Source organism: Branchiostoma belcheri, unplaced genomic scaffold (assembly GCF_001625305.1).
Source record: "Branchiostoma belcheri isolate BF01 breed outbred unplaced genomic scaffold, Haploidv18h27 scaffold9, whole genome shotgun sequence".
NCBI classification, from domain to species: Eukaryota; Metazoa; Chordata; class Leptocardii; order Amphioxiformes; family Branchiostomatidae; genus Branchiostoma; species Branchiostoma belcheri.
In genome coordinates this window covers 4,426,309-4,452,947 of record NW_017804575.1, presented here as the reverse complement: position 1 = coordinate 4,452,947, position 26,639 = coordinate 4,426,309, and the positions used below count along the sequence as shown (strand labels likewise).

The 26,639-nt window shown below is 41.9% G+C and overlaps 2 protein-coding genes across 6 annotated transcripts; one reads left to right on the top strand and one right to left on the bottom strand.

Annotated features, from left to right (window-relative positions):
- Window positions 1-546: 546 nt before the first annotated feature.
- On the bottom strand, window positions 547-14,134 carry LOC109487754 (sterol regulatory element-binding protein 1-like). The gene is made up of 16 exons (XM_019791821.1): window positions 13,968-14,134; window positions 12,134-12,546; window positions 11,469-11,783; window positions 9,755-9,869; window positions 9,472-9,626; window positions 8,941-9,139; window positions 8,552-8,736; window positions 7,880-8,129; window positions 7,076-7,242; window positions 5,991-6,153; window positions 5,441-5,579; window positions 4,754-5,005; window positions 4,133-4,301; window positions 2,500-2,664; window positions 1,705-1,810; window positions 547-803 (listed from the first exon to the last, which is right to left on the bottom strand). The coding sequence occupies exons 1-16, from the start codon at window positions 14,074-14,076 to the stop codon at window positions 586-588; spliced, it is 3,120 nt and encodes a 1,039-aa protein (XP_019647380.1). The 5' UTR covers window positions 14,077-14,134; the 3' UTR covers window positions 547-585.
- Window positions 14,135-14,869: 735 nt separating this feature from the next.
- On the top strand, window positions 14,870-26,553 carry LOC109487701 (sequestosome-1-like). Of its 5 annotated transcripts, none has more exons than XM_019791740.1 (9): window positions 14,870-14,989; window positions 15,173-15,393; window positions 18,860-18,964; window positions 19,929-20,269; window positions 20,643-20,877; window positions 21,647-21,966; window positions 22,965-23,094; window positions 24,526-24,651; window positions 25,543-26,553. In XM_019791740.1, the coding sequence occupies exons 2-9, from the start codon at window positions 15,210-15,212 to the stop codon at window positions 25,707-25,709; spliced, it is 1,608 nt and encodes a 535-aa protein (XP_019647299.1). In that variant the 5' UTR covers window positions 14,870-14,989; window positions 15,173-15,209; the 3' UTR covers window positions 25,710-26,553. The 5 variants fall into 5 exon arrangements, with proteins under 5 accessions (XP_019647299.1, XP_019647298.1, XP_019647296.1 ...); XM_019791739.1 differs by having other exon boundaries at window positions 20,643-20,949; window positions 24,529-24,651; XM_019791737.1 differs by having other exon boundaries at window positions 20,643-20,949; window positions 25,543-25,709.
- Window positions 26,554-26,639: the final 86 nt, after the last annotated feature.

Below are 26,639 nucleotides of genomic sequence, written 5' to 3'. Positions count from 1 at the left end.
TCACCTTCTTGCATTCAAAATTGCAACTGGAAAATTCTCAGGTCTCACGATCAGAAATAAGTACTTGCACCTTTAGCACGAATATTCTTTCACAATAAGTTAACACAAAAAAGTTGGAACATTTCTTTTCTGAACAGTTAGATACTTCTTTACCTAACTTTTACAACTATTAGTGATGCATACCTAAATCCAATTTTAGGTTCAGGTCCGGATTCAAGTCCAGAGGTTTAGGTTCAGTTCCTGGGCTTGTAAGTCCAGACCTAAACCCATGGCATATACAAAATTGCAACCTTGCAATGTTGTCTGGGTGAAACTTTGGCCACATAACATGGAGCCCGGTACTTGGCAATATTTTCTTCATTTTGCAGCAAAGATTTTGCAATCTACGGAAGGTTTTTGGTGGTTTGGAAAGAAAAGGGGTATGTGAAATGGTCTTTAATGGTAATAAGTCCGGACTCAGTTCTTGACTTTTAGGTTTTTTTGGACTTGAACCTAAACATTCTTACAAATCCGGATCCAAGTCCAGTGAACCGGTATGCATCACTAACAACTATCGCTGAGTTTTCAAGGTTTTGGAATTTTGTCTCAACTAGAGACAGGCGAAACGTTTAGCTGGAGAATCATCTGTTGACAGTCTTGTAGCGCTCGGCGATCGCCGAGGTGTTCTAGCGTCTGCGCTGCTTCGCTGAGCATGCTCGCCCGTAGGCCGGGGGACGACAGGACGGGCGCGGGGAGGTGTTTACACGCCATCATCAGAGCAGACGCACGCTCGCGCTCACCGATCTGGAAGGCTGTGGCATCACCTACAGAAAAAGAATTTGCACAAGTTAGTTTGTTTCCTAACTACATGTAAGCATCATGTTATTTTCAAATACATTTAATTTGATACATGTTTAAAAGCTATAAGGGTGCAAACTAAAAAAAAGGAATTTAAGGACTTTAAAAAAGAACGTCTGGTATTAAAAAGCTAATGCAAAAGGCAAAAATCAAAATTTGGGTGAGTCCTATTTTTTGTGTTGGAAATTGTAGTTCAATCTTGTTTCGCAAATCAAAAGGGTTTTCTTATACACACACACAAAAAACATAGATGCTCAGGGCTCGAAATTAACATTGTCCCAGTGTCAAATGACACTAAATTTTCAGCTCGGGACAATTCAAATTACATTTCGGGACAATATCAGGGCAATTGGAAAATTCTGAGACCGTCCACGTCACTTAGGAACGCGATCTACAAATCATGCTGCAGACTGCCGGCAGCCCATAATACTCTGACAAACATTTAAATTTGACCAATCAGGGATTCCAAATATCGGGGAGGGGGGCCTGCCATGATATTATCATGTATTTCCCTACATTTACTAATAAAGTGGACTTCAAGTTGTACAAAGTCAGTTGTTGATGTTTTCTTATTTCTAGTCATAAACTTATTTCCTGAAAAGCAGGCTGGGCCAGTCTATCTTCAGTTCGGGACAATTGAAATAAACATTCGGGACAATTCTGGGACAGTAGTAAAAAAAGTTAATTTCGAGGCCTGATGCTTTACCCTACAACCAAAATATCATTTGATATTTTAAGAGTTCGTTTGTCGTATTGTAAAGTCATACAGATTCTGATTGTGAAAAATTGTTTTTCGTATTCCCAGTGCCTTTCCAGACCCAACACTGACCAGTTTCAAGTGGTAATAGACACGCCCAGGACACTGACCTTTCTGTGAGACGTTGCGTCTTCTGAGACTGCGGTCCAGCAGCTGCTGTGTGCGGGCGGGGCTGGCACCTGCCATAAGTCGTGCCGTGGCCTCGTGAAGGAACACCTGTTCAGACCAAGAAAAGAAAAAAAACTTTGAAAAAAAAAACGTTTGAGCATAATTAGTATGTTCATTATGACATACGTCGGTGAAGACTAGACATCCAGGTAATATGATACGTCAAAAAGCAGTTACTCAAGCAACTGGATATGATTTTGAAAACGTCAGACGTTTCAGGTAGTATCCACTAGCTTTCGTCAGTGACTGAGAGACCAGAGGGGAAATGCAGGTTTATAAGCACAACCTATTGATTGATATGCTTGGTATGTTCATACTTTACTAGATTTTTCATCCTCTCAACTTAAAATCTATCAGGTCCAAGTGATGCTACAAATTTTTTTACAGTGATTTGCTACAAAGCAAGAGTCCTGTCATACCTCCGATCTTGTACCCTTGGGAAAGGCACTTAACACGACTTTCCACACTTAACTCAAACGAAAATAAATGTAATTGTTTTTATGTGTGGGACACAACAACAGCAACAGCTGCCTGTGTCCCACATGCATTGTATTGTATTATTACATTTTTACAATTTCAATCAAATCAAAATAAAAAATACATGGCAAAGATGAGCTGCAATATTATGGTTTATACATGAACACGAAAGCACAAAAATCTATATACAGTACTTGGCCACTAAAGTCTGCAACATTAACATGAGTCACTGCTTTAGGAGAGACTGTATGTAGACTTACCCGTGACAGTGCAGGCTTGAGTCCCTGTGCGATCTTCCTCAGACTGGCCAGGTCCTCCTGGAAGCCGCGCAGCTCAGCTGGTCGAGCACAGCCACTGTTAGACGCCATCTGCCACACTGCTGTCCGCGTGGACAGCAACCAATCACAGACGAGCAGCTGGACAGCCTGTAGGACGCAAAAAAGTTACAAACATAAGATTTCTGTTCATTGGCTAAAACTATGAACTCTAAAATGAAGAAATCATGCTGGTTTAACATATGAAAAGGTATATCACTGTCCAATAGTCACAAGTCTTATGTCTAATGTCTATCTCTTACCCTATTCATAAATACCATTGTAATGCTGGTCTATGACTCCTTAACCTTAACAATTCGATCAGCAAGAAACTCACTGGATTTTAAAAAATAATCAAATTATATCTGCTTGCTACAATGTATTATTGATACTAGTTAAGTCTTGGGCAGCTACTTGCATTGTCCTTGCATTGCAACCGTGTCTGAGCTGCACTGCTGTTACATTGCACTTCCACTTTTGCACATGCAATGCAACTACAATGCACCTCAGCCACAGAGAGGAGGTGGTGAACTGCACACATCTGGGGCTCGTCAGGCACAGACACCTACTGGAACTGGTGAAGAATGTTTTAGGTGCACTGCACAAAAACTGCTGCAATCTGCATGCCCGTAGCCAGAGGGGGTTCCACTCAAAGGTCCACTTTTTGGTCCACTTTTTATGTGAAGGTCCACTTTTTGGTCCACTTTTCATGTAAAGGTCCAAGATTTTTCTTGAAAAGATGGACTGGAATCGTAGAAAAACTGCTCCCTTTGTCATTGAATAAAAATTTATCTCTGATTTTTCTTTGAAATCCTATCAAAAACGCACAAAATGCCATTTTAGAAGGTTCATTTTTCAAAATTTTCCGGGGGAGCATGCCCTCAGATCCCCCTAGGAACCTCAAGGTCCCCTCAAGCAGTGGGAAGAACCCCCCCACTCAAAATCCTGGCTACGGGCATGGTCTGCTGCACTTGGGAAGAATGTTGCACTGAACATAGGTGCTTCACGTTTAAGAACTGCTGGACTGCAATATACATGAATGGACTGTCAAGAACCCCTCCTCTTGTTGTCTCTTCTACGCCCAAGTGTCTAGTTGTCTGTTCCTGCCTCTGGGCTGCACTGCAGTTACATTGCAGCAATGAACACACATGCAATGCAACTACAATGCACCCCAGCAACAGGTCTTTTGCTGTCCGTCTATCCCTCCCTGCCTGCAGCTTTTGAGTCTTACCCTTAGCCAAGACATGTAATTTAAATCTAAACCTAGCTTTTTAACAAGTTTTTATTGATCTTTATAGCGTAAAGGAACCAGAAGTCTACTTTTATTGCAGCTAGCAAATCTGCAATCGTGTTCTGTCAAGCAAGTTGACTTTCTTCCAGTAAAGTTGTAAAACTTGTGTTATCTACAATGTATACTTCACAACTGGCTAGTGACATCTTTCTAACTTAAAATAAGATAGCAAGAAAAAGCTACCAAGAGACATTGTATCAGTAAGAACAACAACAAAAGAACTATCATAGTAAGTTTCTTTCCTAACAGTTATGCACATGCACACATTTTACATAGAGGTCTTCCTACCTGTTTGGACGCCTGCTGTTCCTTGGTGGTTACCATGCCAATGCTGTGTCGGAGCAGCGCTCCTGCCTTGTCACAGTACAGAAGGCAGCTGTGACTGTTGTCCTCCCCTGCGCTGAACAGCAGTCGGCGAGCACGGAAGGCAGACAGCACAGCTTTGGGCAGCATATCCCTGGAAAATATTTTGAAAAGGATAAGATTTAGCATTTTCTACAGTCTAATAGAGTGCAATAGCTCAATTGGTAGAGTGCTCGCTTTGTAACCGGGAGGTCGTGAGTTCAAACCCCGGCCAGGTCATATCAAAGACTTTAAAAATGGTACACACTTCTTTCTCTGCTTAGCACTCAGCACATATGAGAAAGAGTGTGGGAGGTCAAACACACAGCACTACCAGCGGACTAGCCTCCTGCTGTAGTGCATTGCACAACTGTGTGTCGCCCAAGGGCTACAGAAATGGATATGGGCACCACCCTACGCTCTGCATAAGGGCACGGGTAGACCTTTCTTTTTTTTTCTTTCTAATAGAGTGATTTTGACAACAAAACCAAAAAGAAATGTATATTAGGAATTAAGATGATCCAACAAAAGAATGTGAGAATTGGAAAGAGAGAAGATATTACTCACTCTGATTGGTCCAGTTGTTTGGGTAGACTGTCCACCACGGCGTAGTGTCTCTCTGCCGCGTCGTCTTCCCCCACCAGCCAATAGCAGGCCACGCTCAGGACGGAGTACCACCACTTCCCGACCCCGTCCACGCCGGGCATGGCCGCCATGCTGGAGGATATGGTGAAGGTGACGTTCTTGGACGAGCCCGCGGCATCCGCACACTCGCTCAGGAGCTGGAGATACTCCTGTGTATCCGTTAGCTGCGTGCAACTGTGGGGAAATAGACATTTTCAGTATCATTTGTCTGTTCAGGGTTGGACAAGTTTTCAAAAATCCACTTCCACTTGCCCAAACCAATATTTCGTTTGCCCAAAATATACATTTTTCTATACATTTTACTACAACCAAGGAAATTATCTTATTTTGGAGTTTATAATGTTGGATGCTTTATTTATCAATATAAGGTGGTTTGACTTGCTCCAAACACCGTAGTGGCTATACTTTTCATCCAAAAAATTTAGTCTAGAGGCACATGCACTTGCCCGAACAATACTTTTACTTGGCCCTGGGCAAGTGGGCAATTGGACTTGTCCAACCCCGAGTTACAGCTCCCAACTTATTTCAGTACACACAAGTGTGGCGACGTTTACTGTATTTAAAGGCAGATCAAAAATTTTTGCTCACATGAACAAATTTTGTACTGACCTGACTGTTTTCTCCTCGGTGTCGGGTGTTGTCATGGAGGGGTTGTTGTTGTTTGCGTTGGAAGGTGTTACCAGGGAGTACAGGGCTTTCTCCAACATGTGCTCCCGGAACGCTTGGCTTAGATGGGACAGAGGGTCAACTGGAAAAAAGGACAAGACAACCATGGGTAAATTTACAGGAATTCAGTTGAAACTTGTGGATTATGGTCTAATGCTAAAAAAAAAACTAACAGGTAAAATGCACTGCTTTGCCGTAAAGAGTAGAGATCTTTTTTATCATTAGTTGAAGTGAAGCAAACAATAGGACATGTGTCACAAATTATGTCAAATCCAGTACAAAATAACATGTGTAGATCGTGAGGTATCAAAACCGGAAGTTTTGCTGCAGTACGGTCTCATCAAGACCTACCCACCTACCAAGTTTCATAACAATCCATACAAAGCTTCTTGAGTTACTGTGTTAAACCACATACACAAACACACACACACACAAATGCTACTGAAAACATAACCTCCTCGGCAAAGGTAAAAATAGGTGTTTGCTCCCTTACCTGGGTTGCCAGTGGAGCTGAACATGCTGTCCATCTCCTGGAAGCCCCAGTCTCCGTCCACGAAGAAGCGGTGTCCCAGCGGGTGGAAGAGCCACTGGAGCGACGCCGGGGTCTCCTCACCACGCGAACTGCACACCTGCCGGGCTAGACTCAGGAAGTACCTCTGAAAAATACAATAGCAAGTATTTTATATTCATTCTTAGTGTCATGATTTAGCAGTAATTTTTATTTTTTCACCATACTTTTATGTTCACTGTTTTCACTGTCACTTCTGTACCGTGAACTTATCATTACAGTTAACAAATAATTCCTGGACTTTCTTTTTCCAGCACCTGTCGCCACCAAGAACATAATAGTTTCATGAACACATCCATTTTTCTCGGACTGTTAAATTTTCCTACTGTGAACATAAAGTGAATTACAGTAGTAAGTCACAGCAAAAAAAAATTTCTAGATTTACAGTAAAATGTGACTGTCAAAATATTTCTTGTTACCTGAACATTTAAGTCATTTCTGTTTTCTGAACATGTCATAATACAAAATCATAATAATCATATCACAAACACTGCAGATCATGTCTTTTTACAGTTTGCCAAATGTCGTTAATAAGCTCCCTGAACTCCCAAACAATTTTTTTCAGTAGATGATAATTTCAAGCCCTGAAAACACTACTTAGGTCTTGTTAGGGCCACACCAATTTAATAATTTCTTGGTTAAAGGATTTTTTTTTAAATAATGGAGCGGGCGGGCGAAAAAAAATTAAAATAAAAACAGGCCTAGGCATCCTATTATGGCCCAAAATGGTACGATAGGGGCCATGAAGTCAACACACCAGGCTGGTTCAAAATTTCAACAATGAATTTTGAACTTTTAATGATACCATTGCATTGAAAGATGGAATAACTAACAACTAGGATGAAAAGGACTGTTTTCAACTGTTCAGGGCACAATATGATCATTTTGCAGTTGATTCTGAATTTTTATTTTTATTTGCAAATCAGAAAAAAATGAAGCAGGCGAATCCGTTAACCAAGAAATTAAATTGGTGTGGCCTTAGGAATAAATTTTTTTTTTGTAGAACTTACAGCGAGGAAGTGCATCCTTTCTGGGAAGTTCTTCCTGACACAGAGGGCTGCGGTGATGTAGATCTCGGACACGGCCTCACAGCTGAGCTTCTCCTCTGCACACTCTGCCAGGTTCACAGCACACAAGGCCATGTGGATGGCAGCAAGGCGGCCGCACGGGAGGTGATCTGGTAGGAAAATAATAGGATTATTATTTTCTTTTATTCCATTAGATATCAGAAGGCATTGTGACGTCACACTCAAGTTACTTTAACTTACTTTATGCCGCCACCAACACAGAGGAAAAATACAGGACAGGACAATACTCATTTTCACTTAAGTTAAGTGAGGAAAGTCGTGAAAAGTGCCTTTCCCAAGGGCAGAAGATCAGTGGCATGTCAGGACTCGAACCCAAGAGGTCAAGCACTCAGCCGCTATGCCACACGACCCCACAATATGACTATTGCTTAGGAAGACAATGGCAGCCACCTTTAGTTCTAACACAGAGAAGAATATCTTACATTGTACATCATGCTTTTTTAGTACAGCAAAATACTTACAGAAAAGTTAGTACATGGTCTACATGTTAAGCGTTGAAACTAAGTGATAGTTTCAGGTCTTATTCAACTGAAGACATTTCAAACTCCACTATTGGATAAATAACAAGATTTCTTCCAGACGTTTCAAGTGACATCCGTCACTCTTCTTCAGCAGCAATAAATTGAACTGAGAGCACAAGTTGACACTAATCACGTGAAGAAACTGAAAAAGTTGAACATGACAAAAACTGGTAAGTTGGTCTGTGTTCCAGGTCTATTTTCTTACCTGTCATGTGCATCTGGTGCAGTTTGTGGTACACCAGCGCCGCATCGCGTGCTGACGTCTTCCCGTGCTCCTTCCCGCTGCCGCGACCGGCCCAGCCCGCCAGCCAGCGCCCGATCCACAGCCGCTGGAGGCCCTGCCGCACCAGGTTCCAGAACAGGCTGGACGCCAGGTCGAACTTGGACGTGGGGAGCGGGCGGCCGATCGCGGTCAGGCTGGTCCGCAGGTGTTGTGTGGCCGAGGCGTAATCACCCTGGAAATAACAGATTAACAATAAATATTCAGAAGTTCACCCAAACTAGTCCTTTCTTTTCAGTTATGTAATTACATCTTTTTCATACATTTTATGGACTGCACTCACTTGGCTAAACCATACATACTGTAATTCACTTTATGTTCACTCTAGCAAAAGTTTATGGTCTGAGAAAAATGGACATGTTCACGGAACTATATATTCACGGTGGCGACAGGTGCAGGAAAAAGGAAGTCCAGGAATTTTGTCAACTGTAATGATAAGTTCACGGTACAGAAGTGACAGTGAAAACAGTGAACATAACAGTACAGTGAAAAAATCAGGAATTACAGTAACTGAAAACATCTGCAATTTTCTTTAAACCTGCTAGATGGCGCACAAGCACAGCAATATACACAAGAAGATGCAGAAAGTGTCCTTACCCTGGAGATGTCCACCTCTGCCTGCTTGTGGTGCCTCCAGAATGTCGTGGAGGCTTTGGTGCGGGGGACGGTCACCGGTTCGCCGTACACGAGAATCCGCGTCAACACGCCCAGCACCACGACCGTGTTCAACAGCCACAGCCACAGCGTGGGGAACAGCCACTCCTGCCAGCTCAGCTCTACATCTGTTCAGAAACAGAGAAAAAATTACTACACTTGCATGCTTGCAAAATGAATCTAATACAGGACTATAGGCTCCAACACTGCAGTGTCACCAAAAATAGTCTGGTAAATTGCATACAGTAATATACTATGCCACTAAGTAAGAATCCATTTTGAATAGGAACATCACTAGATGAGGGAAAAAATTGTTTTTGTACTGTTCTTACCTGACAAGTCACCCTGCAGAATACGCCCTCCGTTGTGCGCCTGCATGTAGTCCGCACCGATACCACCACTGCTGCCTACCCCGCCAAACAGAGTGCCGAATGGGTTGAAGGCCAGACAGGCAAACATGAAGACACACAGGGCGACTCTGGTTCTGTCCAACAGGCCGCAGGGGTTGAAGGCATCTTCTTCCTTTTTCACCTGAAAGGGAAAGAAAACTGTTACTGCATGGTTGTCCACACAATATTTCAGTCCTCCAGAAGATTTAAAAAAAAAATCAGCATGTCAATATTAAAGGGCCTATCTATAATGTATCAGAATTAACTAGAAAGGCCGACATTTGCTTGGGAGCAAATACAGCATATTTTTAGTCCATCTCCCTCCCACGCAAAAGTGGACTATTCCACTTACCCCAGTGCAAAACTGGAAGATTCTCAAATAAATGAATTATATAGTAGCGATTTAATTGAGAACAAGCTTTACTAAATGTTTTAGAATTAAATACTGCACATGAACAAGTGAAGGATCCCTACCTTGATGCTCTCGGGACTGCCAGGCTCCGAGTCGCTGCTGCACTCCGAGAGATACCGCCGGGGGGAGCCAGTTTCGGATGACGGTGGTGTCAGCATGTCTAGTGTCTCCACCTTCGCCTCTGTCTGCCCTCCTACGACCAACTCCGACAATGACGCTAGAACACAAATAAACAAAATAAGATGCTTACATCCACACAATCGCTAAAAACTGCATTGGCACTTTCAAACAACAAAATGACAAACAAATGATGAAACAATATGCTGGAGTGGGAAACCAGCCTACCTCTTTTCTGTAGAGCCATCTTGAGTTGCAGGTTCTCCTGTTTTAGTTTGTTGATAATCTTCTCCTGGTGGTGGATGTGGTCAATGGCTTTTCTCAGTACTCCAGCCTTGTTCATCTGTAGTATACAATGGTACAAATCATTGCTTGCAAACCCTTCATAGATTAAGATAATTAAATGAATGAAGACCTTTATTGCACATTTCTACCACACTTGGCTAAGCACAGGTCACAACAAAACAAGATGAATGGACACTGTTAACAGGTACAAAATTAACTACATGTAACTATCGTTATATAAATTCAACTCAGGGTTCGAAATACAAAGGTGCAATGTGCAAATTGCACGTAATTTTCAAGATTTGCACCTAAAAATATTTTGAATGTGCAATTTTGCACCTGGACAATACCGATATATCATGTTTGCACTGCGTATCTCCGAAGTTTCTTGTGTGTCGGCATCGCGCTGGGCGCATGGCAGCCATATTGTTTTCTTTACTGAACATCCTGGGAACAAGCTGCTCTCGTCCCCAGGTGAAGACGCGAAGGCATTACGTAATGATTTACCTAATATGGCAAGACGCGAAGGCCTACGTAGCTGATTTACCAAATATGGTGAGACCCGCGAAACTTGTTGCCCGATGTGGTACGAAGTCCTTCGGCAGAGTAATTTCGGCTTTTTCGTCCAATTTTCGGTAAAATTCGGTGAAAAACAGAGTTTTCGGATTTCCCAGCATTCAGTGCTACCCAGGAAATTTGTAAAGCATGAAGAAGGGCCCATGAAGAAGGGGTCGATTTTCAAGTTCTTTTCACGGGCCCAGCCGGCATCAGAGGCTGGTGCAGCCGGTGGCGGTGGACCAGAGGCTGGTGCAGCCGGGGGCGGTGGATCGGGAGATGCCACCGGGTCCACCGTCTCCGAGGATCCCGCGGCCGATGTTGACGACGCGCCCCCAGAGGAGGGGGAGGGGAGCGCCAAGAAGCAAAAATTAACCGGACGTTATTTTTTTCTAAGCAGTATTTTTTTCCTTATATCGTGCACGATATTCAAGGTAAACAAATATACAAAATAAATGAAATTTATTGCTCGCATACTGTTGGTAATTTTTTTTTATGACGAGTGAGAGGGCCGGGGGTCACTAGCGGCGTCCTTTGAAGCTAATGCCGACAAATTTTTTTTGTGTTCTTTTTTTTTATAAACACAGATGATACTTGCATTGTTCATGTTTTGTTTGGTCCCTTCTTTTTAATGTATACTAAAACTTCTATATGCAGTGGCAGGCTAAGAAGGTTGATACACAGTAAAACAGTTCCAAACCTAAAGATGCAAGGCTAAATATAATTTTGCACATAAATTTTTCAAATTGCACCTAAAAATTTTGCCAATGTGCAATTTTGCACGTACCTGAAAAAAAGTATTTCGAACCCTGCAACTTCTCCTCGCTTTTCAGTTATTGCAGAAATAAACGTACAGATCTGTTTTTTGATGGGTGGTTTGTCTAGTCGCATAAGGAATATGAATTTTTCTACAGTAGTTAAGTGCGTGAAATAGGGGAACAGGTGTTGTACAAACATATACAGTTCATTTCTCTCTTTGCTATACAATTCACATTCTGTTACAAAATGGATAAAGAGCTCAATCTCTTCCATGGTAACATCTATTTTACTACAATTCTATCAATAGTATTAGCATGCAGTAAAGAAGAGAAGTTTAACATACCTTAGCCTCCTCTCCCACGACTAGGTTTTTCAGCTCGATGATCTTGTCGTTGATACTACTACGGTAGCGCTTCTCGATGGCATTGTGGGAGGACCGCTTCTCCACCTTCTGTACGGGAGACGCCGGTTTGGCCACCGTTAGCCGGTTGATTGGCAGCTTCTCGGCGTCAATGATCATGGGAATGGTGGTTGTGAGGATGGTGTTGCCGTTGACGACAGCTGTCTGCAGCGGAGCCGAGACAGCAGCTGTCGTAGCCGTGGAGGATGTTGAGGAGTCTGTCTTGATGATTGACAATACCTGAGGCTGGATCACCACCTTAGGAAAACAAGGACATATCTTTTAGCACCACATATTCTCCGTGCAAGTTGACACTAACACAATAAGATACAGCTTTCTTTCTACTTCCAAAATCTTAAGCTTTGGCACATTGAAGTCTGATGTAGCTATTTGGCTACCAGTACCAATTCTCAATTGGTTATTCTACAAGGTCTTTTACATTTTTCTGTCATGTCATGAATTTGGGCCATACAAATTTACATTGTACCTTAGATTCATTTTTGTGGCAAAGGGGGTCAACCCAGCCACCATTAACAGCTTCAAGTTTTAAGCAAACTACAATTCCAAATTTAAAAAAAAACAATGAGGATAACTTTAACTTAAGTTACCTGGTGTATCTGTCCCTGTTGCTGTACAGGTTGAGGAGAAGGTGCCTGGCTGGCTGGGGACAGCTGCGGCTGTCTCTGCAGCTGCTGCACTGGAGATACCGTACCCTGCGGCTGCTGATACAGCTGCTGCACCTGCACGCCCGTGTTGGGACTGAAGCTGCCGCTCCGCTGCGTGTTTAGAAGATTCTGCAGCGAGACATTCTGTCCGTTCCCGCCGTAATGCTGGAGGGGGGCGGTGGTCTGCTGGGAGGGGGGTTGTGGTAAGGTTTGGTTCATGCTGAAGTTGAACTGGTCCCTGGGGGGTGAGATGGGAGGGGACAGCAGGCTCGACGTGTCCTGTCCTCCCACCAACGGATCGAGAGCAGCATTGAGAAGGAAATCTCCATTCCCATCCCCAAACTGCTGGAGCATGTCTGTGTAAAGAAAGCAACAAAAGGAATACATTTAATTTGTGTCTTAAATCTATTACAACAGCAAATGTGTACATATATTTATATTTAGCTACAGGTCAATGAACTCAAAAAACAAACCCCGCCCCCTCCAAAAATCAAACCTGGGCCTCTTTGAAAAATGGCTGTGTAGGCACTAAATACAGTAGAATATCATAATTTGGAAGAAGTTTAAAAAAGAAAGTTTTTAGAACTTTTAGACAATTCACAACCAGCCAACCAGCAAAGTCATTACTGAATTTGAAAATGTTACCTGCATGAACCATCACTGTTATATACTCTATGAAAGTTGAATTCTCCAAAAGGAAAGTCCTGCAGAGTCACTTGAAGCAAAACTGCAAAACTCTGCTGGGTCACTCTAACAGAAAGATCCTGTTCCCTTCACACCCAAGCTCACTGCATCTGGGCTTCATTCCCAAACAGGTGATTTCCCTCTAGAGCTAGCCTTACTGCCCATTGGCCCTGCCCACATGGCCTGATCACTGATGTAAACATCTTATCATGGAGGAGGGACAACATGAGGAGAGGTCAGAGAGGGGTCGTCTGGGAGACTCTCGCGCGCTGATTGGTTAAAATAGAGTCACCAGCGAAATCCTGGGCGCTGATTGGTCAGGACGGGGTAGCCTGATGTTTCCTGATTAGATCATCCACCCAAATATGGAAGTCACCAGTTCTCGAAAAAGCTGATGTTTTTGTAGAGTCAAAACAAGGGGGAAAGTGCTGGGGAAGCGACTTTTCTGTAACTGGAAAATAACTTCCGTCTTTCTAGGGTTTAAATGGTAGCATTTGACAGCAATGACAATAAAGACCTGTCTCATACAGCTACAGGAACATATAGAGTTGACAGCGAATAATTCCTGACACAAGCTTGCATAGATAATTTTGGAGCGCTCGCTGAAAAAAAATATCTATGATGGTCGTACAGACACATAATTTTTTCAACACCATGAGTAGTTTTCAATAACCGATAACTTGGAACGTCGTTATTCTCTAAAAATGCAGCTTGAACATGCGGACAAAGAACTTTTCCCCATGTATGAATAATTCCATAGGGGACCGAGTCTACATAGCTGGAGGTTTTTCTATCAAGCTACTAGAACTATATTTTCGCGGCTTCATCAAAATACAAAACAAACCTTTAAAGGCTTTTCTTCTATACATTTTTAACACACGATCCATGACAATTTTCTATTGAACCATTTAAGAACTTAAATGTTTTAGAAATAGGAGTAAACGACCAGCAACTCAACCCAACTCAAATGAAATCAACTAGCGTCGTCTGCCAAGCGGCCAAAATCGCCCACCCACTATCGCCACTTCTATCAGTCATTCTCTTCCACAAAACAGAGAAATACACTTCTAAATTTGAGAAAAATGTTACCCACCATCAATATCATCCAGCAACCCATCTTCGAAGCCAGTATTCCCGCTAAAGTCAGGCGGTAAGTCCGGGAAACCCGGGTCCGCACCCGTCCACTGCTGGTCCGCCGCCATGTTCTGCCTGAGTGTTGAAAATACCAGCCCACAGACCACGAGAATCTGACCAATCAGCGCTCAGTACAACATCGGATGATTTTGCGTCACGACTGATTAGCATAATTTTTGGGACGAGCCTTCAAAGCGCAAGCAAACGCTACCAAAATTACTGAAAATCAATTGTGTTTCCTGTACATTTTGCACAATGTGCATTTCTAATACAAAAGAAATGTTTTTAAACAGGTATACTATAGTTGCAAGTCAACTAAAGCTTACAATAGTGCCATGTAGTTTTGTAATGTGCTTCTAACACTTTGGAATGCGGTCGTGAGAAAATCCAAGTGGAAGAGCCGACAAGCAGAATTATATAGGGGACCACATCTAACGAAGATTTATACTTCCAGCTGTTCATGTCATTAACTCCAAATAATCATATGAAAATCAATTAGTAAACATTTTATTTTCAGCTGTTGTTATTTAGTTCCATTTATATGGAATTTAAGTATAGAAAGAAATCATTTGAGAGCACATCTTACCCTACAAATTAAGTATTGTAGTATCTTCTTCAAAAACAGTCCATTATCGACTGAAAGGGAGGGGTTACTTTTAATGGCATAGGTAATGTTCCATTTTACATGGTATAGATTTCAATCTAGAAAACTAATGTTATATATTACACTTTTATTAACTATTCCCTAACATGATATGTACTTTTTCTTCTCAGTTTCGAAATCTAAGACTGTACCTTTTATATTTACATACCTGCTAATTTTGGTATAACCTAAACATTACGTCATGTCTAAATATTTTGGTTTGGGTCAGTGCAACTCAATGATCATCTCTGTTTACGTGCTGCGCAATAGTCACGAGACCACTCGTTGCACAACAGTAGGTGCAAAACTTGCAGTGTCATCGTTGCAGCGCCACTTAGGTGAGTCATCTATGCTATTCCCCACCTCCATTACTCATATAGAACCTTCTAAAACATTCTGGATTGCACCTATTTCGGGTATAAAAAGGATCGGCCCTGACGTTCAAGCTTTACTCTACTACTACTAGCACAACTTGTGAAGACACTGAGTTATATCTACGTTGATATTTGTGTTGCAAGCAGTGAGTTTTCCCGGACCACAACCGATCGAGAACCGACGATGTCTCTCACCGTGAAAGCCTATCTGGAGCGGCCGGGCGGGTCGGCCGACCAGCCCGCCCAGGAGATCCGCCGCTTCGCGATCGACCAGGACGTGTCGTCCAACTACGAGTACCTGTCCCGTAAGGTGGCCCTGGTGTTCCCGTCGCTCAACGAGCCCGGAGACTTCCAGCTTTTCTGGAAAGGTGAGGTCGCTTTTTCTGAAATCCTAGCTTCTTTTCAACCTTTGGTGTACATCTTAACATTTATTTCCTTTTTATAGTATATAGAATTGTCAAAAAGATATTTGGCTGTCTGATATGTATTAAGGTTTCAATTTTATCCCTCTCTCTCCCTAAGTCTTTATTTTGATTTTCACATTTTAGTTTCATGGAAATATTTCTGAGTGAATTAATGCAAACTTTGCTTAACTAGGATTTTGCTGTCACTGTTTAACGTATGACGTATGATTTTAAAACTTTATTTGCTTTGAAACCTTTTTTTGGGCAATGAATATTCATGCATAAAATCACATCAGTTACACGTCTGGACTTGCCTTTTAATAATCTCAGGTTACAGCTTCAAATAACGGTATAAACCCCATTTTTCACCTTTGTGTTTTAATCACAATCTTCATATATATATTTTATTAATTATCAAATTATTCTTGGCCTGTCAAAAAAACTTTTAAAACCCTTCAAAATGTTGAAAAATAAAAAAAAATCCAGTCTTTGATTACACTGGGTTTGGTGACAGTGCAAATTTGGACAGCCGCCATTTTGCCCAAGATGGGTGACATAACAAAGTTAGACGTCGCCATAACGTATTTTGAACAATGGTGGATGAATGACATGGCAAAATTGGACATTTAATTTGTTGCGGTAGTAGCCACGTGAGTAGTCAAGTGATGTGATCTTACTGGCAGACTTTGTGGCATAAGTGCAATTTGTAGTTTTACTATGGTAAACAATTTGCAATCATGTAACATTTTCTTGTCACTGAATGTCATTTTTTTTCTACATTAATTTGAAATTCATAAAGTAAAGGCTGTCCTATCTCAATACTTGTTGCCAATTTTGTTTCCAATTCTCAATTCCATTTTACAGCAATACTGGAAATGTTGCAAAATGCACTGTCTTAATTCAATGCTCTGCTGTTTTGCACATGTGTTGCACAATGCAGAACATTCTTGTCGCATGAGTCATGCACATCTAGAGCACCTCATTGCAATGCGCAATTGCCTTATAAGGTAATGCCACAGACAGAGGGTGCAGACATAATTGCACTTAGGCATGCAATGCCCTGTTTTGCAACTTCTAATTATGGGGGGTGATTCATCATGATAGTTGTGCAATCCATGGCATGCAACACTGTTTTGAGCCACAGCATGATGCAATCTGCCCCAGTGTTGTGCAAGCCAGCCTTGCAACATCCTATTTTGCACCTTCTAAATGGGGGTGATTCATCATTATGTGACAGCTGGATTTCAAAGCAGCATGTTGCAATCAGCCTGATAGCTGTGCAATCCAGTCGTGCAACACCCTGTTTTGCAACTTTTAATGGGAATTTTAGATTCCTTTGCAATATGAATTGCAATTTGCCCCATGATTGTGCAATCCATTGCTGAAAGGCCCTGTTTTGCAACTCCTAATTGGGGATGACTCATAGTACTAGTCTTGTGACAGTACCGTAGGCCCCACATGTTGCAAAACAGGATGTTGCATCTAGTCTGGGATTGCACATTGTACTTTGGGCCACACCAATTTAATTTCTTGGTTAACGGATTCGCCCGCTTCATTTTTTTCTGATTTGCAAAAAAAAATAAAAATTCAGAATCAACTGCAAAATGCTCATATTTTGCCCTGAACAGTTGAAAACAGTCCTTTTCATCCTAGTTGTTACAGTTATTCCATCTTTCAATGCAATGGTATCATTAAAAGTTCAAAATTCATTGTTAAAATTTTGAACCAGCCTGGTGTGTTGACTTCATGGCTCCCATCGTACCATTTTGGGCCATAATAGAATGCCTAGGTCTGCTTTTATTTTTTTTTTCGTCCACCCGCTCCATTATTTTTCTAGAAAAATCCGTTAACCAAGAAATTAAATTGGTGTGGCCTTAGTATGAATTGTGTCATACCGCAATGAAACCCTATAGCTACTGACTCCCAACATACAAATGAATTTACAAATGTACACATCCATTTTTTTTAGCTTTTGGTGATGTAATTTCTCCCCCACCCTGGTTAAATTATGCAGAAGAATTGACCTTTTGGTAGCTGCTTACTGTCAACATGAAAAACAGGAACAGTCAGTCACATGCTTGGGCCGGCAGATTTAGTTGGTGTATAAATAGATATGACGCAGTCTGCCACATCAAGGAGAATGAGTTAAAAAGACACACACTATGAAAAATAACTGTCAAGTTTTAGAGGCATGATTTGAGTATTAATATCTCTAACTAAGTCTAAGCAGATTTAAGGATCTATAGTATGAGGGCCTACAAGGGGGGATAGTGATTACGAATTATGCAAAATTTTCGCCGCCTATTACGAATTACGTTTAAGTCTTAGAGCCGATTGACTTTACGATTTGCGACTAATGTCCAATTACGAATTACGTTGATTTTTGCGGAGGCTGCCTACGAATTACGAAGTCTAAAACGTCCTGATTATGTAAGTACAAAAAAGGGCTTGCAGGCCCTCTAGTATTAATTTGATTGGAATGTTTATAATAAGAACACCACACAAAACTTTAACTTCAATTCAATCATTTAAAACTCATCCAGGACAATTAATTGAATCATTAAGAAGTTAACTCTGAACTGTGGTTAGTTAATATATATATAAATACCATTGTTTGATTAGTTGATAAATTAGAAAGTCCTCACAGATAAAGAAGATGGCATTTGTAAGATGACAAGTGGTCTCAATTGGTGTGATTAGTGATTAATGTTGTTAATTGCCCTGTATGATAAATAACATGTATTTTTTATCCGATTTTAATGTATACTGATTTTATAACATAAGGCCACACCGCCTTAATTTTATGGATGACATCCGCGCGCGCATTGATTTTCGCCTGTCACCCTCAAAAAAAAAAAAAAGATCACCTCCACCGAGGCTCTGGCCTGGCTCTAAGCCTGGGTAGTCCATGCTAGTCAGCGACAAAACGGAGCCGAGCACCCAAGCTATCGAATTCGAAGCTTCACGACTCAAGAACTCAGTACATAATTAGTACCGATTCATAAATGCCACAAAAAGCCAGCATGTGCCGGCTTGTCGTATACGTCACTATGTACTGTCGGGAATTCACAATACCAGCTTTGTATTCCTGTGGTTCAGTAGCATTTTTATTTTTGGCCGGAATTTTTTTTTATTCGCCCGCACGCACAAGTTTGGGGGTCTTCAGAGGATGTCATCCATAAAATTAAATCGGTGTGGCCTAACTGAATCGATCGTTGTGTATGTAAGACTCCGGATTTTAGCTGATCAATGTATATAATGCTCTTTTGCAGTCAATCTACTAATACAGTAGTCATGTAATATCACACCATCAATTCAGCCTGCGGGCTGCCACTGTTGTGACATAGATGGCGCCATGTCATAATAAACCATTCTACTTGAGTCATCTTGTGAAATTGTTGGTTAACCAGTTATCTTTGTGACCTTGCAGACAACGAAGGTGACCTTGTGTCCTTCTCCAGTGATGAGGAACTGATGGAAGCCCTTGGATATGATGGCATGGTCAATGATGGCATCTTCCGCATCTATGTGAAAGGTATTAGCTAATCAAACTATCAAAATCATCAAGATACAATAGATATAATATATACAGTATGTAACTGTAGTACTTACTACTAGTAGAGTGATGCATACCGGTTCACTGGACTTGGATCCGGACTTGTAAGAATGTTTAGGTTCAAGTCAAAAAAAAACTAAAAGTCAAGAACCGAGTCCGGACTTATTACCATAAAAGACCATTTCACATATTACCCCTTTTCTTTCCAAACCACGTAAAACCTTCCGTTGATTTTAAAATCTTTGCTGCAAAACGAAGAAAACATTGCCATCGGGCATCGTCAAGTACCGGCCTCCATGTCATGTGGCCAAAGTTTCACCCAGACAACATTGCAAGTTTGCTAACATGCAATTTTGTATATGGCATGGGTTTAGGTCCGGACTTGTACCTAAACCTAATGGACTTGAATCCGGACCTGAACCTAAAATTGGGTTTAGGTATGCATCACTACTAGTAGGTCATTGTAATACCAGCACATTGAATTAGCATTTAACTTAGTGCTTTTTGTCAACCATTTGGCAAAATTGCTAATGACTCAATGATCAGCCTTTAAAGATTGGGATGAAGGGCAGGAAAAGTTATTACAATTGTCAATGCATGTGTCAATGCATGTGTCAGCAACTTGCATGTGATGCTGTTTCAGTAAGTGCAATGGAAAATATGCATGTGTTCTCGCCAGGCCTTTTGAGCATAGCTGTGATTTGGACCCATGCTGTCTTTTAAGCAGCATAGGGGTGTTTTTTTTAGGGAACCTTCATAAATCTTGCAAAAAATGAAAATATAACTTTAGATTGAAGCTATAGCAAAGGGAAAATACACGACTTGCACAGCAAAAGTTGCCCTTCTGTACTTGACCCCTATACTGTGAAAAAACCTGGTGAGAACACTGTACATCTCTGCGTTTAAATAAATCATTTTTAAACCTGCACTTTTTTTTTTACAGTGCGTGGCGGTGGTAGCTCCCAGCCTGATGGAATCTTCCACCCCAATGTGGTGTGTGACGGCTGTAACGGCCCAGTGATGGGGTCACGCTTCAAGTGCACGGTGTGCCCCGACTTCGACCTGTGTGGCACCTGCGAGGGGCTGGGTCTACACCCTGAACACGAGCTGCTCCGTCTGAGGAACCCAGCCGCACCGGGACACCCCCCGTTCTACGCCGGGATGTTTGGCCCCCCTCCTCCCCCTGGATGCCCTCCTGGACACCCCCCACCCCCTGGACATGGCCCCCCTCACCACGGTGGCCCCCCTCACTACCCCGGACAGCACGGATTCGGACCAGGAGGGGTAAGACGTACTCCTTATTTTTGCGGGGACTTTGCATGCTTTCATGTTGTTTTATCAACATTAACTTTGTTATTTGGGAACAATGTTGTTGTACGGTATAGTATGGAGTAATACAATGGAAACACATATTTACAGTTGAAAGGTGACCTGAAAATAAAATTACCCAAAACATTTGAAGATTGTGCATGTATTTACCAGCTTGATAAATTAAATTAGACATTAATTTTTGAACAGTAAAAATCAGAACTGGTAGTGGTACTGGGTAAATTACTGAATTAGCAAAAGAAAGAAAGCCAAATCCTGAGAGCTAAAACTGAATGCTATCTGCTTGGAGATGATTTCTGACTGATGTTCATTTGTGTCACTCCTGTAGCCTGGCTGGTTCATGCCTCGCCGTTGGTGGCGTCAGTGGGCCCGCGGGATGTTCGGACCCAACGGAAACGGCAGGCGCCGCTGCCGTGACGAGGAGGCCGAACCCGAGGCTGCTGAGGAGGCTAAACAGGCACCCACTGATGGGGAGGAGCCACAGGAGTCAACCAATCAGGAGGCAGGAGGTGATGAGGGTAACCAGGAGACAGGTGGAGCGGCTGGACCACGTGAGGATGGCGGTGAGGCCCCGCCCGCGTTTGATTACCTGCAGCACGTAGGACAGGCGGTGGCAAGCATGCTGGATCCCCTGGGTTAGTAGAGCTAGTGGCACTTAGTTCTCCATTGGCTGCTGACTTAATTACTTTAATTTTCCTATCTTTGCAGTCTGCTAATTGGTCAGTAGTGCTTCAGGCTTCTCTATTAATAGACCGTTCCAGATCGAACGCATCGAATCCTATTTTGAATCCCTGTTCTATTTCGAACACCTCCGTCAAACTCAGCGCGGGAAATCTAATTCTAAAAGCAGCAAACTGAATTGATGTCTGCTTGATAAAAACTGCTTGTTTTACATGTCAAACTGAATTTGTGACATTGCATGCACTTTCAAGTTGATTAAGGACGTTCTGTTATTCTTCCATTTGTTCATAAGCTCTCACTATTGTTAATGTCCGTGTTTGCGTTGCTAGGGCGTTGCTAAGGGGGGGGGGGATGGCTTATGGAACGGTCCATTTGGACCACACTAATAAGCTAGGCCTAAATGCTCCTCACACTTAAGCTTCTTGATTACCTGTATCCCTACAGAGGTGACAAAAAAAGTACATCACATGTACATCCAATGAAAACACTTGTCTGAATTGTGAAGGGAGCTGATTGGTCCATCCTCATAACCAATGAAAGTGCTTGCCTTATATCTCTAAGCGGCTTATTGGTCCAGCACTTCATTCAATTTTTTTTTGTGAATGTGATAACATTCTTACTAATCACGCTGCTGTTATCGTTCCTCTACAGGCATCGATGTCGACATCGACGTGGAACACCAGGGCCAGCGCAGGAAGTGTCCCCGCCGCTGGGCGGAGTTCGAGGGCGCGTGGGGTCAGGGTCAGGGCGCGGAGGGCTGGGGCTGGGGCTGCGGGAAGGGAGGAGGAAAGTGCGGCAAGAAGGGCATGAGGAAGGCCATGAAGATGCAGAGGAAAATGCAGAAGAAGGGAAAGATGGCGGGGGAGAAGAAGGGAGCTGAGGAGGAGGAGGAGAGGGAGGTACCCGTTACCATGGAAACACAGGAGGGACAGGAGCAACAGGCTGAGAAACAAGCAGACCAGGAGGTCATGGTGAGTTTGATTATGTTTACCGAAGGAAAACATACGTTTTTACTCAGTTTCTTCCTCCTCTTCTGTTCCAAACACTAACCTTTGACCTGGCCAATGACATGATTTGTTGACGTCTGCTACCATGGTGACTGGTGTTGGGTTACATAATGTTGCAATTTCATGATCTGCTCTACTCCTGTCACTATATACCAGTAGTACATGTATGTGAATGTGTTTGAGTAAAAATTAACAGCCTGAGGGCAGACCATGTCCGAAGGTAAACATTATACATTTGCTTTATTTTTTTAATTGCAAATGTTACTTCTCTAGTTGTTTTGTTGTTTTTTTATTACAACATCTATTACAAGACATGGCACACACAATTTTTTTCAACTTATTTTTATGCTGCCAATGCAAAAAAACACATGAACAAACAACAGACATTATCATTTTCACCTGAGTAAAGTGAGGAAATTTGTGTTAAGTGACTTTCCCAAGTTCGGTGGCATGGCAGGATTCGAACTTGGTACCTCTTGGTTCCGAGCCAAATGCTCTGGTTATGCCACACGACCCCACAGCCTGATTGTTTCATCTTTTTGTTTTATTAACTTAATTTATTAACTAATATAATGTTAACACAATGTCTGTGGATTGAGACACTGAGAATTAGGCAGAGAGAAAGAGTTTGGAGTTTTTTAAATTTTGTTGTCCAACTGTAGGCTGAAGGAATTCAAATCGTAGGACTTTGTGTTAAGCAGAGGTAGTGACGAAGTTTGGATGTTTATGTTTGTTGTTTACATTTACCTATGTTTGTTGTTTATGTTTATGTTTGTTGTTTATGTTTATGTTGTTTATATTGAATTGAATTTGTATGTAATAATTATATTGTATTTTGATATGTCTTGTATTTATGCACTTATGTGTCAGTGGTAGCCGCTACCAGCCTTGTTGCTGCCTGGTTGCCACTCGTTATGCACTGTTGCATTTGAATAAACAAACAAACAAACATGTTTACCCAGGAGGTGGCGAAGGACGACAGCAGCAGCGATGCAGACGGCTGGACCCACCTCAGCCCTAAGGAGGGAGAGTTCACTAACGCTGAGACAGGGGAGGGACCAGAGGCCACTAAACAGAAGCGCAAGGAGCAAGGTAAGCCTCATCAAGACGTACAGAGTTTTGCTTTTCAACATCCTTTCGTGACCTTTCCAAATGTAAAAAGTTACACGTTGAAAAGATTCATCAGTCACGTAAGGCCACACCAATTTAATTTCTTGGTTAACAGATTTTTCTAGAAAAACAATGGAGTGGGCGGGCGAAAAAAAAATAAAAACAGGCCTAGGCATCCTATTATGGCCCAAAATGGTACGATAGGAGCAACGAAGGTACGAAGTCAACACACCAGGCTGGTTCAAAATTTAAACAATGAATTTTGAACTTTTAATGATACTACTGCATTGAAAGATGGAATAACTGTAACAACTAGGAAGAAAATGTTTATATATGTTTATTTGCAAATCAGAAAAAAATGAAGCAGGCAAATCCGTTAACCAAGAAATTAAATTGATGTGGCCTAAGATTACAGTTAGTAGAATATTCTTCAATCAGTGACTGTTTTTGAAAGGTAAAAACATGTAAATGTATGATTGTACCTCCAAATTTTTGATGTCGACTGTACATTTTGATCATGGAGTGACCTAGTGAGAACACAAGGGGGAGGCCAGAAGATCTGCACAAGTCTTGAACTAAGTCTCATGTTCTTGCGAGACTAGGTCACTCCGTGATCAAGATGTAGACATCAAAAATTTGAAGGTACATGTTTTTAGCTTTCAAAAACAGTCACGGACCAATATTCTACTAACCAAAAAATTTCACATTTTTATTATCACTATCAACTCTCACCATACATGTATTGTCCAAGGTAGTCCTAATCATAGTAAGACCACTATTGTATTAAAAAAAGCAATGTCATCAAGGCCTTCTCAAGAAATACTTGTTTACCACTATAATTGTATTATTGTTTACCACTATTGTATTCTTGTTTACCACTATTGGGCCACACCAAGTAAATTTTATGGATGACGTCCTTTGGAGACCCTAAATCTAATGCGAGAGGGCGAAAAAAAACAAGAAGAGCCCTAAAAAACAAGATGCCTAGATTAGAAATATACTAAGAGATGATAAATGTTAGGACACAAATTGAATGCAGTGACACAGTGTAACAAGCAAGAAGTCTTTTATTCATCATCAAAACAGCAATAAATCAGGTGGAACAGCAGTTGTCGTCCTGTCCTGTTTTCGCGTTACAGGTTTCATGTCAATCTGACGATTTGCGGCACTGTCGTGACTCTTTGGTCATAGTTACAGGAAGCGGAATTTCTTGTTTTTTTTCTAGGAACAGGCCAAAATCAATGCGCGCGCGGACGTCATCCATAAAATTTACTTGGTGTGGCCTTGTATTAAAAAAATTATTATCAAAGGCCTTAATTCTCAAGCAATGCTCAGTTGGTTCTGTCTTTTGCCTGTTTTCTCCAATTCCTTGAGGTGTTCTGTCTTACCAATCTGTCTCCTTATGTCTGTTAGAAGCTGTGGTGACGGCTCAACCACCTGCTGCTGGAACTGCAGGCACAGGGGGCGCTCCTGTCACCACCCAGCCGTCCCCCTCCCGCCCGACTGCCCCTCCCCCAGCCATGGCTGCTGCGGAGTTCGGTACGGCACATTTCTGTTTCTTTCCCTGTCACTGATTTCCAATGCACATTTCATTTGGCCACATGAGAGAACAGTTCATTTTAGGAATCTTTGCCCATTAGAAATGCTTAATGTGTCACATTTGATAGACAGATTTCAATGAGTACATAGTACTTTGTTGGGATACCCTTAAATACCATTTTTCTCTGCAACCACCTCTATTGCAACCACCTTTGTTTATTTTTGCAAAATCCTGGGCCACGAAAGCTAATTGCAACCTGACATAATATGTCAGAGTATACAGACAGCGTAGTGGTGACATAGAACAAGTGACTTTTCTAAAAATTACTACGGAATACAATCTGAACCTTTTGTGTACATCAGCTGGTGTACATTATATTCAAATTTATGTCCTACCGGTCGCGATTACGGCCGCGATTACGTTCGATACGGGTGTTCTGGCCTGTGTGATAACTAGTGGTACGGCCCGGGGGTTCTTAACGCGTAGGGCCCGGGGCTTCCAAATGTTCCATAGAATGATTCGAACGCGCTTCGCCCTAACCGCGTGCACTGCTTTCGGAAATTTGAATACAAAATTCAGACGTTTCAATTGATGTTGTTGCATTTTTTGCGTTTAGGGACACCAAATTTTCGCTCATTTCTCATTGAAAGGCGTGTTTTCTTGGGTGGGTATGACATAAATAAAATACAACACAGTGTATTCCGCATCACCCTCAGTCCCAGCCCTCCCGCGGATCGGATCTCCCTCCGGCCGTTGGGCGATCTGACGCGCAGACGGGCTGGTACCTCGGGCGATACGGAATACCCCGTGTTGTATTCTATATGTACAAAATGTAGTCTACTAAGTACTGTGTACCTGCAACAAACCTTTATTTTGTTTATTGTTTACAGATAAACAGCTGGCAGAGGCAATCGCACAGATGGAGGCCATGGGCTTCCGCGATGACAATGGCTGGCTGTCCTCCCTCCTGGTCGCCAAGAACTACGACATCGCGCAGGTGCTGGACTCCCTGTACCCCTCCGGGCGCAAACCAGACAGCCTTCCGCCGTACGTGTAAGACGGCGTACTCTCCCGCTCAACCTCACGTGATGACGACAAGAACACCGCTTCTATATCGTATACACAGCAAATAGTTGTATCAGCAATTCTTGCACTTGCCTCAAAGATATCTGTAACTATCTAAATATGGCAATCACTCGAGATCTTTATTTGCAATCAGATACAGATTCATGCACCAATACAGATCTGTATAACTAGGTATACAGCATAAGGAGAGGATGTACAACAGACAAGGCATCCAAACGTCTGTTGTAGTGTGCCGATCAAGGTCATATAAAGGTCATACAACAACCTGTACATCAGCCAGTCATGAGTAGAAGTTACACATCTACTTACTTACGTACACACAGAAGTCAGCTGGATAACACTAAGATTCAATTAGCTGGATTCACTAGTAGTCATTGCTTCACCTTTAAACAGTTTGAAATTTTTCACTGAAAAATTTGCAAACGACAAATGCTTTGGTGATTTTTCTTATTTAAAAGTTCATGGTTCATGAAGAAAGTTTAAACTACACGTCTCACATTTTTGTCATCTTGTCAGTGAGGAAAGGGGAGATATGTTTTATTGCTTTTATTATTTTAATCAACTTTATTATTAATCAGCTTCTTACTCTTTCACTATGTTATTCACTATCTTGGCATTTAAAAGCTCAACAAGGAATGTGTTGTATAAGATCTGGCATATGTGGAATATTGAGAATGTGAAGCACCTTACGGCGTAAGGGTCTGTGTGTGCAGGTTGAAGTGTTCTTAAGATGGCCTTAAGATGAGAGAGAAAAAAGAGAATGTATGGCTTAAAATGGTACAGAGAATGTGGAAATTATGAAAAATAAATGGTTATTGAGCAAAAAAATCTGTTCTTTTTTGTGTATATCAATACGTCTATACAGATAATCATAGAGACAAGATAGCTTGAAGTAGCAGTT